The sequence below is a fragment of the Formica exsecta genome, unplaced genomic scaffold (assembly GCF_003651465.1).
Source record: "Formica exsecta isolate Colony F162 unplaced genomic scaffold, ASM365146v1 scaffold385, whole genome shotgun sequence".
Classification (NCBI taxonomy): Eukaryota; Metazoa; Arthropoda; class Insecta; order Hymenoptera; family Formicidae; genus Formica; species Formica exsecta.
Window position 1 is genome coordinate 228083 of NW_021851090.1, and position 17071 is coordinate 245153.

Genomic DNA, 17071 nt, shown 5'->3' on the forward strand with positions numbered 1-17071 from the left:
AAGACACCAAAATGATAAAAAATATCTTAAATTTACAACACGAAATATATAGCTTGTATTTGTAAGCTTGCATAGATTATGATTTGCATCGTACGATTGAACACAATAGATGTCTGCGATAACATTAACATCATGTGCTTGCTTAATTTAGTCATTGATATTAATGAATAAATCCTTTTTTTAAATTATTTAATTCTGATCAGAAAGAACTATAGTGGTTTTTATCATTTGCGTTTATTACATAGCAACCATTATAGTGGCCCATCAAAAATTTTTGCTGTATTTATACAAACATATAGTAGCAACTTACTATTAAATCACTGAACAAACTAGTTAAGTATCTTAATTTAGTTTCAATTTAATCAACTTACAATAGTTATACAAATATATCAATAAAATTTTTTTTTTTTTAAGTAAGTATATGGTTTTGTGGCAGATGTCGACCCTGAAACTTTATTGGAATGGCTCAGTATGGGGCAAGGAGACGAAAGGGACATGCAGTTAATTGCATTAGAACAATTGTGCATGCTGTTACTCATGTCCGATAATGTTGATCGTTGCTTTGAATGGTAAATAAAATAATTATTGAATGATAATAAAATAATTGCATGTAAATAATGATATTGATACACAGTATATTTTATGTTCTATAGTTGCCCTCCGCGCACATTCCTCCCAGCACTTTGCAGAATTTTTCTGGATGAATTAGTGCCAGACAGTGTGTTGGAAGTGACTGCTCGAGCTATTACATATTACTTGGATGTTTCCGCGGAATGTACGCGCAGAGTGGTTGCTATGGAAGGCGCGGTGAAGGCTATTTGCAGTCGACTTTCTGGTGCTGGACTTGGTTCTAGAGCCAGCCGGGATTTAGCAGAACAATGTATAAAGGTATAATTAATTTCACGCATATAAAAATATCGCATAAAATGTGATTAGCAAGATAATCAAATCTTACTTTTATATTTCAAATCAGGTATTAGAACTTGTATGCGCGAGAGAAGCAGGCGCTGTATTCGAGGCTGGTGGTCTACCTTGTGCGTTGTGCTTCATCCGAGAACACGGAGCGCGCGTACATCGGGACACGTTGCATTCGGCAATGGCAGTCGTTACGCGTCTATGCGGCAAAGTTGAACCTCAAGATAAGGCTTTACCCGATTGCGTTGAGGCTCTATCGGTGTTACTCAGACACGAGGATGCGCACGTTGCAGACGGAGCACTTCGTTGCTTTGCATCACTGGCAGACAGGTTTTCCAGAAGGGGAACAGATCCTGCACCATTAGCATCAAATGGATTAGTTTCTGAACTTTTATATCGGTATGCGCATGATTTTTTTTTATATTTATATTAACATAGTATATATTTTTACATGCAAATTCTTTTTTAGGTTGTCAAATGCAGCAGGACCTGGCACATCCACTACGGCGACTTGCAGCAATCCAAAAACACCACCACCATCTAGTACCATAACTACGGTTCCAGCTCCGGAACCAAAATCCTGTGCTTCTGTTTCGACCATAATTAGTCTCTTATCGACACTTTGTAGAGGATCGCCGTCAATTACGCACGATCTTTTACGTTCGGAATTACCAGATGCAATAGAAAAGGCACTAAAAGGAGACGAACGATGCGCTCTCGATTCTATGAGGTTAATAGATCTTCTATTAGTCTTACTATTTGAAGGTAGATTAGCATTGGGCCGTAACACTACCGGTGGTCCATCTGGTCCTTTGTTACCAAGATTGAGACGTTTAGATAGCGCTGGAGAAAAATCACATAGACAATTAATCGATTGCATACGCTCAAAAGATACAGATGCTTTGATAGAAGCAATTGATACAGGTGGGATTGAAGTTAATTTTATGGATGATGTTGGGCAAACTTTGCTCAATTGGGCTTCAGCGTTCGGTACGCAAGAGATGGTCGAATTCTTGTGCGATAGAGGAGCAGATGTTAATAAGGGCCAGCGATCGTCCAGTCTACATTATGCAGCTTGTTTTGGAAGACCAGCTATTGCCAAAGTTTTACTTAGACACGGTGCTAATCCTGATTTGCGGGACGAAGATGGTAAAACACCTTTGGATAAAGCCAGAGAACGCGTCGATGAAGGACACAGAGAAGTTGCAGCCATTTTACAGTCACCTGGAGAATGGATGTTACCACCGAGTCAAGAACATAGAAAACTTGAGACAGAAATAGAAGAATTTACAGAACCTAAGGGAGATCCTGAAATGGCGCCTGTTTATCTAAAAAGATTATTGCCAGTGTTTTGTGCAACCTTTCAGTCAACTATGTTACCGAGTGTTAGAAAAGCGAGTTTAAGTTTGATCAGAAAAATGGTGCATTACATCCAACCAGAATTGCTTATAGAAACCTGTAGATCTGACAAAACCGGGGGATGTGGAGCTATGCTTGTAGAAGTAATTGCCAATGTTTTAGATAATGAGGTAAGTGTGATATCTAATTTTTCAAGAGTATCAATATATAGTGTTTTGCGCTTACTTATATTAAAAAACATTGTTCATTTTGCACTATACACATAATATCACAAAGAGAGAATGCTATATTAAAATTTACATATTTTACTATATACCTTATTTTATAAAGGATTACCCTCTATGTATTAATCAACTGTGGGAGAAATTATCTCTTCCCTTCTCTTTTTTATATAAAAATCCTATATAACCAAAATCAACACGATAAAACTATGCACATTAATTGTTCATAATGTATGTAAAACAGAATTCTATTTCCTCAAAAAAATATTAGATATTCCTGCACACAAAAGATTTTAAAGATCCCAACATGCATGCAGGCAGAGAGACAATCATATTGATTGGCGATATCAGTGATTTATTAAGGTTTTTCACAGGAACTTGAAATAAAGGCGCCATTATCATCACCTATGGCTTTTAAGATGTTTGGTCCAAAATTACTCGGCTTTACGACTCGCAAGTCTTGTTGCAACTACATTCTCGATAAGACGGTAACGTCTATTGCATATTCCCATCGCTCGCGAAAGCCCTTTAATCCTTTCCATGCTGTTTATAATTCTGCAAGATTCCATTAATTTTTTTAAATTAATAATTGCGTCGAGATTTTACATGTACATTCATATTAACGTTTATAATAAAATGTAATATACTTAAAGAGCGTGAAATTTAACATACTTATTATACGCATGTCTCCATTTGGATATTACATATTATTCAATAGAATTACAGATCTATATATTAATGTGTGCGTTTATTTTTATTAAGAAATTGAATATAATTAATCTCAAAGTCTTAATCCAATTAGTTTCATAATTATAAAATGCCAATGATGCTTTTCCTGATAATTTTTATAGCATTCTTGTAAGAAATTGCAACAATAAATTTCATTATTATTGCGAGATTTACAAGAAAATACATAATTTATAAATTAATCAACTGATTGAAACGTGAAAAAGATAAATGGAAGAATGTACTTTAAAAAATCTTAATCTTTTGATAAAATCATCGAAGTATTAGATCTATTTTTGTCTACTGCCTGTTTGTCGTTGGTGGGATCTGTTAGCAGTTCCGCAAATTGTAATTTAAAAAAAAATGCATATTATACTTGTATTTATTATGTGCAAGTTTTGCAAAATAAACATTTTTTTTATTTATTTATTTTTTTACAATAAAAGTAAATTATTTTGCACTTTTTCTTTTTTTTATATATATTTCCGAAAGATAAATATTTTTATTATCTGTTTTGTGATCGTTTTAATATTGTTTTGCTTTATATTTAAAACTATTTAAAAACTTGTGTGTGTTCTCTAATATTAACAGGAAGATGAGGACGGTCATTTAGTTGTCCTGCAAATGATACAAGATTTGATGATTAAAGGCAAAGAGGAATTCTTAGAACATTTCGCACGTTTAGGAGTATTTTCAAAAGTTGCCGCTTTGGCCGGACCACAAGAAACTACACCTGAGCCAGAAACAGAATCAAATCAATCAGGAGATGATCAAAGAATGGAAGATGCGAAAGAATTATTAATAGGTAGAGCGTATCATTGGAGAGACTGGTGTATATGTAGAGGACGTGATTGTTTATACATTTGGTCCGATGCAGCGGCTTTAGAACTATCGAATGGGAGCAACGGATGGTTTAGATTTATTCTTGACGGCAAATTGGCAACTATGTATTCCAGCGGAAGTCCGGAAGGTGGGACGGATACATCAGGTGAGCATATATACATGCTTAACTGTACATTTGCACACATATATTATTCATTTTGTTACCATTGTCTTTTTTACCAAAGTGCTGTTTTTATCTCTCTACATTTTTAATGTTATTTTTACTTTATTTTATATTTTTTATTTGTGATTAACTTTTGCGAGGGGAACTATGTAAAAAATAACTGGTTTTACTAACTGCCTACAGGAAAAGGAAGGAACACAGAGTCGCTTACTACTGAAGGTTGGTTATATGTTTTATTTGTGTAATAACTCGCATATTATACTATATATATATATATATATATATATATATATATATATATAAATTCTTACATTTTACATGTTATATAAAACTTATAGCATATTTTTTATCTCTCTTGTCTTCTCCTTTCTTTCTTTTTCTCTCTCTCCCTCCCTCTGTCTTGTAATGGCATACATTCCATTCTATAATACTTGATCTGACATTAATTAAATATGTAATTTAACATAATTTACAGAAAATCGTGGTGAATTTCTGGAGAAACTGCAAAGGGCACGTAGTCAGTTAAAAGTAAACTTTGTAAGTCAGCCTGTGCTCTCTCGACCTGGCACTACACGGCTGGTTGTAGGAAATTGGGCATTATCCAGTAGAAAGGAGAGCGAATTATGTATACATAATAGTGATGGCCAACAACAGGCAACTATTTTAAGAGAAGACTTGCCAGGTTTTATTTTTGAATCAAACAGAGGTACAAAGCACTCTTTCACGGCAGAAACAAGTTTAGGTATGAGAAAAATACTGAATTATTGTACTTTAGGGTTATTTTAATCTTACTTCTTTTTATTAGGATTTATTTATAAAACTTTACATTATATAATTTATGATTTAGGTCCAGAATTTGCAGCAGGTTGGACTGGTAAAAGAGGAAAAAGATTGAGATCTAAAATTGAAGCAATTAAACAAAAAGTCAAAGTGCAAGCGCAAGAGATATATGAACGTTATTTTAAAGTAGCTCAAGCTCAACCACGGGGTGTAGTTGCTAAGCTTGGTACCATTGTTAGTCAAATAGAGAAAGCATCTCAGAAACAACAATCTGGAAATCGTGAGTGGCGTAATGTGTTGCAATCCGCATTAGAGCAACTTAAAGTATTATTAAATGAGGAAGGTCGAGTATCTGCATACGAATTACACTCCAGCGGTCTTGTGCAAGCGTTACTCGCTTTGTTGGCTGCACCTCCTGGACCCTCACCACCAACATTGAGGGCGACTAAACTTAGGATGCAGAGAATAACTGTGTTTAATAGTTGTTTTCAGACAAAAGACACGAATAAGGAACATAATTCTGCTAAAATTTTAGTCCACAAGTTGGTTTCGGTCCTAGAATCGATAGAAAAATTACCTGTATACCTGTATGACACACCTGGATCAGGCTACGGTTTACAGGTATATTTTGCAGTATCACTGCGCGTATAATTTTTCTGCACATGTAATTTTGTTATATATTATTTTCTGTGTGTTTTTCAATTCAATTTTGTTTTACTCACAGATTCTGACCAGGAGATTACGCTTTCGATTGGAAAAAGCTTCTGGCGAATGCGCGTTAATAGATCGATCTGGTCGTAGCTTAAAAATGGAACCATTAAGTACGATACAACAGCTAGAGAATCATTTATTAAAAATGGTAGCTAAGCAATGGCACGATCATGATAGATCTACATTTACATTCGTGAAAAAGTTGAAGGAAGAAAATAGAATAATATTCAAATATCAGCATGATTTTGACGAAAATGGTTTGCTATATTGGATCGGTACAAATGCTAAAACTTGTCCCGAATGGGTAAACCCAGGTCAATATGGTTTAGTTGTCATCACATCGAGCGATGGAAGAAACTTACCGTATGGCCATCTCGAGGATATACTCAGCCGCGATCCATCGGCATTGAATTGTCATACTAATGATGACAAACGCGCATGGTTCTCGATTGATCTTGGAGTTTGGATAATTCCTAACGCTTACACCTTAAGACACGCGAGAGGATACGGTAGAAGCGCTTTGAGGAATTGGATGTTTCAAGCATCAAAGGACGGCGTTACGTGGATAACATTATATGCTCATGTAGACGATTGTTCTTTAAACGAGCCAGGTAGTACAGCTACCTGGACATTAGAACCACCGAGTGAAGAGACACAAGGCTGGCGGCATTTACGTTTACAACAAATTGGAAAGAATGCTTCTGGACAAACACATTATCTATCTGTATCTGGTTTTGAGGTATATGGAGAAGTTACTGGAGTATGCGAAGATTTAGGTCGTGCAGCCAAGGAAGCCGAGGCCGGTGTACGGAAACAAAGAAGATTTATTAAAACGCAAGTTCTTAAACATTTAATTGCGGGAGTTAGAGTGGCTAGAGGTTTAGATTGGAAATGGAGGGATCAAGACGGCGTACCACCAGGTATGTGAGAATATTAACTTGAATGCTGAGTGTGTGTTCACAAAGATTGATAGATTGATACTTGTAGTAACAGGTGTGATAAACAACATCAGCGTTTAACGATAAGCGATCATGTTAAACAATATTATAAAACTGCAAAGAAATAACTAACTTGATATAAATGTCTTGATATAGGTGAAGGCACAGTTACGGGAGAATTACATAACGGATGGATAGACGTAACGTGGGATCATGGTGGATCAAATTCTTATAGAATGGGTGCGGAAGGAAAATATGATCTTAGATTAGTCGGCACTAGTCTTGAGACAGACAGTACAATGAAATGTAAAAGTGGTGGAGGAGTTTTAACTGGTCGGAAATCAAATAGCACTCCTAGTTTACCCGATTGCACTGATACCGTTATGCGTAGTTCGGTAGCTTCCACCGATCAAGCTGCAAGTGCGGATAATCTCGCGGCGAAGGTAGAATTCTTTTTATTATTTATTTATTACATACATATTTGCAGAATTAAAGTTTTCATACAGAGTGAAATAGAATAATTAATGTAATACATGAGATTCATTCTTTCTGATATTTTTTACAAGCAGCAAGCTGCCGAATCGATAGCCGAGAGTGTGTTATCGGTAGCCCGTGCCGAGGCAGTGGTTGCCGTAACTGGTGAGAGTGGAGCAAACTCGACAGGTGAACTCTCAGTTGTATTGCATCCCAGACCGGATACAGCCGTTACTAGTGATTTAGCTACTATCGTCGAAAGTCTCACTCTTAATACGGATTGTCCGGTTAACAGTACTAGTAATCGAGCATCCAGTTCAAAACCACTTTTTGCTACTATAAGAGGAAACAAGGTAAAAATTATGTACTTCTGCTAATTTTCTACTATCTTTAAAATTAGAGTATCTACTTTCTGGAAAAATATGAAAAATCTGAAATTCTTAGGGATTTCTTTTGCACTTAAAAAAATCAGGTAATTCTTATGTAATTTTATGGAGACTCAGGGTCCAACATTGTCCAACAGGGTAAACATTGTTTTTAAATTTTGCTTTTATATTGTAAACAATCAGTAATTTGTCAATAAGCCAAGTTGTGAATTATATGTTTAAAATGTATTACAAAAATACTCTGGAAGAACAGGGAATTGTTTTACAAGATTTGAGTAGACACCTGAACATATTACTGTTGAGATATGAATTCTAATGTATGAATAATGTAACATAGGCTAGCGGAGGCTTATTGAGTTTAGAAACTGCTGAGGTTCTGGATCGTATGAGAGAGGGAGCTGACAGATTACGCAACAATACTAACAGTTTTCTGAGCGGTGAATTACTTGGTTTAGTTCCCGTTAGAATCAGCGTTTCTGGCGAATCGGATGAAAACTCATTAAGGATCAAATCTGTACCGAGGCATCATCCTACAGGAATTGCAGATGGTATATATAACTTTTTTGTTGCAATAATACATGTTTTATTGCTATAATGCTTATATTTAAATCAAACCTGTGTAAAATTATTAAATCTCTTATCATGTTTGTATGTGGAAGATACATGACCGCATTTTAATTCGTGACTGTACATTAATCTCCTTTCCTCTTGCTAATAATATATGTTTTATTACATTTACATTTATACATTTCTTTCGAATTAGTTGCTAAAGACTGTATTACTCGAGAGAAAGAAGCTAGTTCATCTACACAAAATACAACGGGTAATTGTCCTGTTGTGGTTACCAATCCCATGTCGGTATCTGTGCCTAATCTCGCTTGTTCCGATGCTAACAATACCTTGGAATCAACAGCTGCTACTGGTTTATTGGAGACTTTCGCTGCAATGGCGCGAAGACGAACATTAGGTTTGTTTTAAATTAGATTATTATATATTAACGAATATGCTTATTATTACAAGCTATATTTGTAATAACGTATGTATATTTTTCTCTGTGAATGTTATATTAAAAATATTTCTTAAATATTATACATTTTCGGTTATATACATTATATGTGATAGATGATTCAACTTTTGCAAAATTCTCATTACATATTGTTACATTTCTTTCATGGCAAACAATATAAATTTTTAAAGAAGAAAATACGTTTGTAGGACCTACAGGTGGACAACATCTTGCTTCAAATTCTAGTACGAGTTCTAATCCACGAGGACCAAATTCTGTGTCTAGTCTCGTACGATTGGCGCTCAGTCCAAATTTTCCCGGTGGTTTACTTAGTACGGCGCAAAGTTATCCAAGCTTGACGAGTAGTGGACAAGTAGCTGGTAGTGGTGTCACCACGACAACAGGACCAGGCTTAGGACAAGCGCTTACTATGTCTCTGACTAGTACAAGTAGTGATAGCGAGCAGGTAAACATCTCCTTTTTTTTTTAAATGTGTGGATTTCCTGTTAAAATGTTCTCTCTTGGAGATTTTTTGTTAAATTTCGATATTATGTATGGATGTAGGTCAGTCTTGAGGACTTCTTGGAATCATGCGGAGGTGTAGCAACTTCCAGCGCTGGTGGAGGTCGTACTACCGGCGGACCTACGCTTTTGACTGAACTAGAAGATGACGAAGATGGTGTTCTGGAGGAGGAAGAAGATAACGAAGAAAATGATCAAGAGGTAATTATATATATATGCAGCATTTTTATCATACAAGATAATTCTAAGATAAATTTAAAAATTATACAGACATCTCTTTGCTTCAATTAAAATTCATTTCTTTCTTGGACGAAAATTTGAAAGTAAAATTGAAGGGATTTTTAGAAGAAAATATATATATATTTTATTTATATGTATAGCACAATATAATTAATGTCTCAATATTTTCACTAAGAAAAAGTTCAACCCGATTTAGTCTGAACATATGTGTCCGCACAACTTGTGATTTATTTTAAAATTACTGTCCTTTATGTACTTGTTTAGATTTTCAACTTTTTAATTACGATATCGTTTAATATATAAACAAGTATATAAAAATTTTACAACTAAACATGATAGAAATATGATAGAATGACAAATGTGTTAATAAAAATTATATAAAACAAGTCATATAATTACTATTATATTCTTTACGTTCCACACATTTTAGGAAGAAGATGAAGAAAATGAGGAAGAAGGTGACGGTTGCGAAGGCGAATACGAAGAAGTAATGGTAAGTCGCAATCTTTTGGCAGCATTTATGGAAGAAGAAGCACCACAGAGTAGCAAGAGGCGTGCATGGGATGACGAGTTTGTGTTGAAGCGTCAATTTTCTGCTCTTATTCCTGCTTTTGATCCACGTCCTGGCCGAACAAACATTAATCAGGCAAGTAATATAAATTATACACAGAACTAATCTTATGAAAATGTTACATTAATTGAAAGTATTTCCGCAATAGACAACGGATTTGGAAGTTCCTCCTCCTGGCAGCGAAGCGCAAGTTAATAGCCGCATAGGAACATTGCCTATGCCTAGACTTTCCTTGTCTTTGAAAGGACCAGGTTTTCCAGGTATACCGGATATTGAGATACCGCTTTCAGATCCGCACGCTAGTATTTTTCAAGCGGTCCAGGAACTAATGCAATTAACTGAATTGGGCAGTCGTCAAGAAAAATTGAAAAGGATATGGGAACCAACCTACACGTAATGTTTAAATTTTTGTCAATTTATCATAGAAATCATAGACACATTATATAGAGAAAACTGTAACTTGATTGTTTCTTCTCTTCTAATTTTTTTTTTTTTTTTTTTTTTTTTGTATAGCATAATATATAAGGAAGCTAGAGACGAGGAATCATCTGGTAGAGCAACACCGATCGTAACATTATATTCTCGTAACCTTACGCAAAGTGCAAACGCGTGTACTATGGAGGATGTCCTGCAGCTTTTGAGACATGTATTTGTTTTGAGCACCGGTCGGGACGACGGTACCTCATTAGAACAGGAAGAATTAAATGATACAACCTATTGGCTTCATCCAGATGACTTTACATCCAAGAAAATCACAAATAAGATCGTGCAGCAGATTCAGGATCCACTGGCTCTAGCTGCTGGTGCATTGCCCAATTGGTGCGAAGAACTTGCACGAAGCTGTCCGTTTCTGCTACCCTTCGAAACCAGACGACTCTATTTTAGTTGCACTGCCTTCGGTGCTTCACGGTCTATTGTATGGCTACAAACGCAGCGAGATGCGATCCTTGAAAGACAAAGAGCACCAGGTTTAAGCCCACGACGGGACGATAGTCATGAATTTCGTGTCGGCAGGCTTAAGCATGAACGAGTCAGTGTACCTAGAGGAGAGAAATTACTAGATTGGGCGGAACAAGTATTGAAGGTAAAAATTGTATTTTAAAGAAACCATGCCCCATATATATTAATGTACGTTTATTTCTTCATTTTTTTATTTTTTTCTCTAGGTACATGCAAGCCGTAAGAGTATACTTGAAGTCGCATTTGTAGGAGAAGAAGGTACCGGTCTTGGACCAACTTTGGAATTTTTCGCATTAGTTGCAGCGGAATTGCAACGTAAAGATTTAAGTCTTTGGTTATGTGATGATGCCGCCGACGATAATAGCATACAGATCTTGAATGAAGAGCAAACATGTATTTCTGGAGAGAGAATTCGGTCTGCGGGATATTACGTGACACGAGCCAGTGGCTTATTCCCGGCCCCATTACCACAAGATTCAGCAGCCTGCGATCGTGCTGTTCGATATTTCTGGTTCCTAGGAGTCTTCTTAGCAAAAGTTCTCCAGGATAATAGATTAGTAGATCTACCGTTATCCCGTCCATTCTTAAAATTAATGTGCCGCGGTGATATTTCGAACAATGTCAATGAGAAAATCGGTCTTACTGGCATTACGCAGGACAGTATGTCATCCAGCATGTCTAGTAGCTTTATATCGGAAGAGCCGCGTACTCATCGTTAGAACCTTGTCCATGGTATGCTGGTTTATTAGATATAGAAGATCTTGCAGAGGTGGACCCTGTAAGGGGAGAATTTCTGAAAGAGATACAAAATGCAATTGCTAAACGTGATAGAACTTTTTCCGATAGTGTAAATTCCACTGACGAAGAAATGTCATTGTACATTACTCATCCATCGGGTACTTCAGTGGCTATTGAGGATTTAACATTAACCATGACATATTCACCAAGTTCGAAAGTTTTTCAACACGATCATGTGGAATTAGTCAAAGGTGGCTCAGATATCGCAGTAACGATAGAAAATGCAAAAGAATACACTAATCTTACTATCAATTACTGCCTTAATCAGGGAATTTATAGGCAACTCGAAGCGTTTAAATTGGGCTTTTCAAAAGTCTTTCCGATGGAAAAACTCCACGTTTTTAGTCCAGAGGAAATGCGGGCAATGCTTTGCGGGGAACAGAATCCGCAGTGGACGAGAGAAGATTTGCTCAATTATACCGAGCCAAAACTAGGATACACGAAAGAAAGGTAAGACAGAGTATCGATAATATATTTTTGATTAAACTTATGAAAATAATCCGTTAATACTATTCTAAAAAATAGATGATGGTTTAACCGACTCATGCATGATAGATATTGCTTGCATACACATACACATTTTATTTCATTTAATAATAAATTTTATTTAATCTTTTTCAGTCCTGGCTTCCAAAGATTTGTCAACGTGCTATTATCATTGACTGGTTCGGAAAGAAAAGCATTCTTACAATTTGCTACTGGTTGTTCGGCTCTACCTCCAGGAGGTTTATGTAATTTACATCCCAGATTAACTGTCGTACGGAAAGTGGATGCTGGTTCTGGTGGTTATCCTTCTGTTAACACCTGTGTTCATTACTTAAAATTACCAGAATATCCTACTGAGGAAATTCTGAAAGAAAGACTCTTAGCTGCTACCCGAGAAAGAGGATTTCATTTGAATTAAATTTAAAATTTTTCTTATTCTAAGATTAAATTTATTCTTATTAAATAATGTGAAGAAATAAAAAATTATAATTTAGCGCGGATTGATACATATACGTAGAAACGAAAGAGAGAAAGAAAGTACGGCCTTTATTGTAATAATAATTTTATTTTATTTTATTTTATTTTATTTATCAGGGACAGAAACTTTATTTCTGCAGAAATACTTGTACACATATTCTCCAGAAATGATTATATACATGTTCCCACTAATCTGGTTTACAGTAACATCCATAGTTAGATGTAAATATTAACTTAATACATTGTGTAAACACCAGTTTCACGCCAATGTTATAATATTATGTATATATAATATATAATATTATAATATTAATTATAATATCGGTTGTTATAATTAAACTAGATATAAACTTGCGATTTTTATATGACATTTTAAGTTAGTGCTTACAATTACGGATGTTGCTGTAAAATAGATTAGTTGAAAACACATTGGATATATTTTTTCTAGCTCCCTGTTTCATCTATTCGTTATCATACATTCTTTTTTTGTAAATTTAAATGTAAAATAATTACACATATTCCTAAATTGTTTTTATTTGAGAAAAATTTATTTATCGATAAATGTGTTGTGCTATATCAGTGAAAATCCATGATTACTAAATGATATATCCATGATATAACCATCCAACATCATCCAATGCTTGATCCGATGCTCTCTTAAAATCACATTAATTTTTTGTATGTTAATCTTTGTAATATTTCATATATGCATATATCATGGAGAAATAAGTAAACGGTCTTATTAGGGCTGCGTTCCGTTTCACGCATTGAGCACATAGATCGCCTGGAAATCTATAATTCACGTAACATATATTATAGATTTCCAGGCGATCTATGCGCTCAATGCGTGAAACGGACATATTTATATCTAATGTAATCCTGCTGTGAATTATATTAGAGAATATCCTCTTTTATTTTATTATAAATATCATCTATTATTGAACTTACAATTTGCAAACTATTAATCGGATTTCTACAATCAGTGGTTGTTGATATATATTACATTAATGATAATTTGACAGATGTATTATTTTCTTGTACATTGTAAGTAAAAAATAATTTGTTTAAATGTGCGTATATGTATGGACGTGTGCGCACGTGCGCTGTATGTGTGTGCGTGTTGTATAACAATTGAACATTTAAAAGATATTTGAAAATAATATATTTTAGTTATTTGATTGTATAAACTGTTATAAAATTGGTCCACAATTTGAAAATTATTCACAATTTAAGTATTTTATAACACTCTTTTTTGCAAGTATGTTTTGAATATATTTACTGTTTTCATGCAACAAAAATTCGGAAGTTTCTCACTTATAGATCAATGTTCATTGGAATATTATCTTCATTGGAAATGTGCGTGTGTTATTCTTTATTGTATAAAAGGTAATTTTACGAAAATTTCTATTTTCTTTATTATGAAATTATATGCATATATTACACAAACAAATAACTTGCTATAAATATTTATGCAATAATGTAAATCAAAATTGACGTTTATAAAATATTAATTTTTCATTAATGATATTGAAAAAAAAAAAGATGTTTTGTAGTACCTAGACCAATGTTCACAGCTTCTAAATATCTGCTTCTTAACTAAATATTTATGTATCGTCTTTAACTTTTAAAGAAACAAAAGTATCTTTAAATGAAACGAAAAAGAAGTTGCGATATTTTACTGAGAATGTTACCAAGATCGAATAAATTAAACATTCTTTGTGTATAATATGCTACTTAATGCGTGCGTTCACGCGATAATTATAATAATAGAAAAAAGCTCGAAATGTAATAATAGAAAGTAAGATACATGAAGATAATATAAATGTATGTGAGAAAAATTGAATATATAATGATATTGATATTAAAAATTATCATTACTGTAAAATAAATTATTCTCCTGGGCGAAGGTGAATAAAAGCAAAAAAGTGCTAAGGTATGTTTTCCAATATACTTTTGTTATAAGTTTTACAAAGTCTACAGATTATATGTACATATACATTGATGACTTGCATATGCAATCTATGATAGTAAACATAACATTTATATTTCACTTGATAATCCACAGTTAAGAGAGAATTTTAGTTACTTTCTATTTAAATTCTTTATATATAGTATTTACATTGAAAATTACACACATTATACAGTATTCTAAAATATATGCAAGTATAAAAGCATTGCAGCAATATATTGATGTGTAATCTTTTATTTGGCGATCGTACGCGCGATTCTTAAATAAAGAACTTCGATCATAGCTCATTGTTGATCAAACTTTAAATTCTTATACCTCTAAAAACCTAGGTTTTGAAAATCATATTTATCACTTATATTTTCGCGACTGCTGTAATGTTTTTACAAATTCTGAAACATTTTTATATATTTATCTGTGTAATCTTATCATTTTTTTTTTTTTGCAATTTTTCTTTTTTACAATTTTGCTAACACAAATTCCTCTTTTTTTATTTCATTATTTTGCACTGACACTACTAGTCACTTTTGCAATACCTTGTTTGCCTCTGCGCGTTCTTCCTCTAGTTCCTTAGATGTGATATCTAACTTTGATCTTGCGAAGTCACTAATTGGAAGATTCTGAAAATAAAAATTGTTAAGTATCCAGCTTTTTTGTTATTTTTTTATAATAAAAATATATTTGCTTTTAATGATTTGAATATAGGAAAACCATTAGAAAGGAACATTATTACTATTTGCATGAAAATACAAAACTCTCATTTGATATATAAAGTATCTCGGGATTTTTAAAAGAATGCACAGATAGAAAATATAAAGGGAAAAGTGTTACTTGGCATTTATTTGTATAGTGTATATTTGGGCTTAAATATTCTATGAAATAACTTACTTGCACAATTTCATAGCGGTTATCCTTAATAGTAACAGGGAAGGAGAACACAATATCTTTTGGAATCCCGTAACTTCCATCAGATACAACGCCCATGCTGACCCATTCTCCAGGTTTAGTACCAAACCACCAATCTCTCATATGATCTCCAGCGGCTTTAGCGGCGGACATGGCAGAAGACATTTTTCTAGCAGCTATTACTTCGGCTCCGCGTTTTTGAATTTTTGCTACAAAGATATTATTCAACCATTCGTCATCAATCTCAGATGATACTGCTTTTGCACCGGATGAAAGCGTTACAGTTGCATGTGCTGCATCAGGATATTGCGTGGAGCTATGATTACCCCAAATAATGACATTCTTGACTTTATCAACCTGTTATGTTACAATAAAATTATAAAATAATATTTATATAAGATTACACAATGTTGTAAAACATAATACTATACATATAATAATAGCTTAAATATATATATTCTTACATTGTATGATAAATAAAAATAATAAAAATGTGGAAAATGTAAGAAAAGAATATAACTGCATGTGTAATCAAATTCTGTACATTTCAAAAACATCTCAAGAATTTTAATTATAATAGTATGAGTTAAGGAATGAGTGAGTTAGTGAGTAGAGGGTATAAGGGTGTTATGTGTATGTGAATATGTTTTACCTGCACATTTAATCGTGCAGCTAATGCTGCCTGTGCTCTATTCTGATCCAATCTAGTCATTGCAGTAAAATTTTCTTTTGGAATAGACGGTGCATAATGTGAACAAATAATTGCATTAGTGTTAGCAGGATTACCTACAACTAACACCTTAACATCTTTACGAGCATATTTATCTAATGCTTCGCCTTGCACCTTGAAAATTTCTACATTTGCAGCCAAAAGATCTTTACGTTCCATTCCTTCTTTTCTAGGCATTGCGCCAACCAAGAAAGCAGCTGCTACATTATTAAAGGCCTTTGCTGGTTCGGCTGTTGGCAAAACCTCTACAAATTTAAATTAACTTATTTACATATAATTATATAATACCATTAGAATATAAATAGCACACATTTGGCGAAAATACAACACATTCATTGAGAGATGTTGAAAATCTTTTCATATCAGATTATCTTCCAAAAAATGATAAAAAAACTATTTTTCTTGCAGTTACCTTGTGTTCTTCTTTTAAGACATGATTGCTCATATATATATTAAGCTATTATGATTAAATTACTTATATAATTTACAATTTGTACGATTAGTGTGATTCATGTACAATATATGTGTAACAAGTATTGAGTTACATTTAATACATTTTATAAAACTATTTTTAAATATACAAATGTTTCATTGTCCACCTCGTAACAGAGGAAGTGCTAAATCCTCCAGTTCCATAACCACACCATCTAATACTTTCATCATAGGTGGAATATCTAATAATCGAAGATTAATAGGTTGTTCTGGGCCAAAAACTGTACCAGCTGCAATTTGGTACAATAGAGAGTAGGCGATTTGTCCAGCAGCACCAGTAATTACGACATCTATAGGTTCCGCCTAATATAAAATATGAACAAAATTTGTTATAATAATAATTATATTATATATAATTATAAATAATAATTATAAAAATTATATATACTAAAAAAACTATA

At 33.7% G+C, this 17071-nt stretch overlaps 2 protein-coding genes across 2 annotated transcripts in view; one reads left to right on the forward strand and one right to left on the reverse strand.

Annotated features, from left to right (window-relative positions):
• The first annotated feature begins 436 nt into the window (after positions 1–436).
• Positions 437–12582, forward strand: LOC115239542 (E3 ubiquitin-protein ligase HECTD1). Its single transcript, XM_029814122.1, is given in 22 exon segments — positions 437–569; positions 654–888; positions 974–1314; positions 1385–2444; positions 2870–2983; positions 3813–4209; positions 4411–4446; positions 4703–4969; positions 5075–5628; positions 5732–6638; positions 6813–7099; positions 7226–7483; positions 7854–8064; positions 8280–8483; positions 8732–8988; positions 9087–9245; positions 9715–9930; positions 10004–10248; positions 10369–10939; positions 11022–11523; positions 11526–12063; positions 12235–12582. Coding segments are annotated over 22 exon segments (7740 nt in total). The 5' UTR covers positions 437–471; the 3' UTR covers positions 12518–12582.
• Positions 12583–14505: 1923 nt separating this feature from the next.
• The window catches only part of LOC115239545 (malate dehydrogenase, cytoplasmic), a 2995-nt gene continuing 429 nt past the window's right edge, over positions 14506–17071 (reverse strand). The window contains exons 2-5 of the mRNA XM_029814129.1: positions 16778–16973; positions 16101–16423; positions 15431–15805; positions 14506–15162 (exon numbers count right to left, since the gene is read on the reverse strand). Of these exons, the coding sequence (XP_029669989.1) occupies positions 15064–15162; positions 15431–15805; positions 16101–16423; positions 16778–16973 (993 nt within the window). The 3' untranslated portion in view covers positions 14506–15063. The remainder of the gene's footprint in view (positions 15163–15430; positions 15806–16100; positions 16424–16777; positions 16974–17071) is intronic.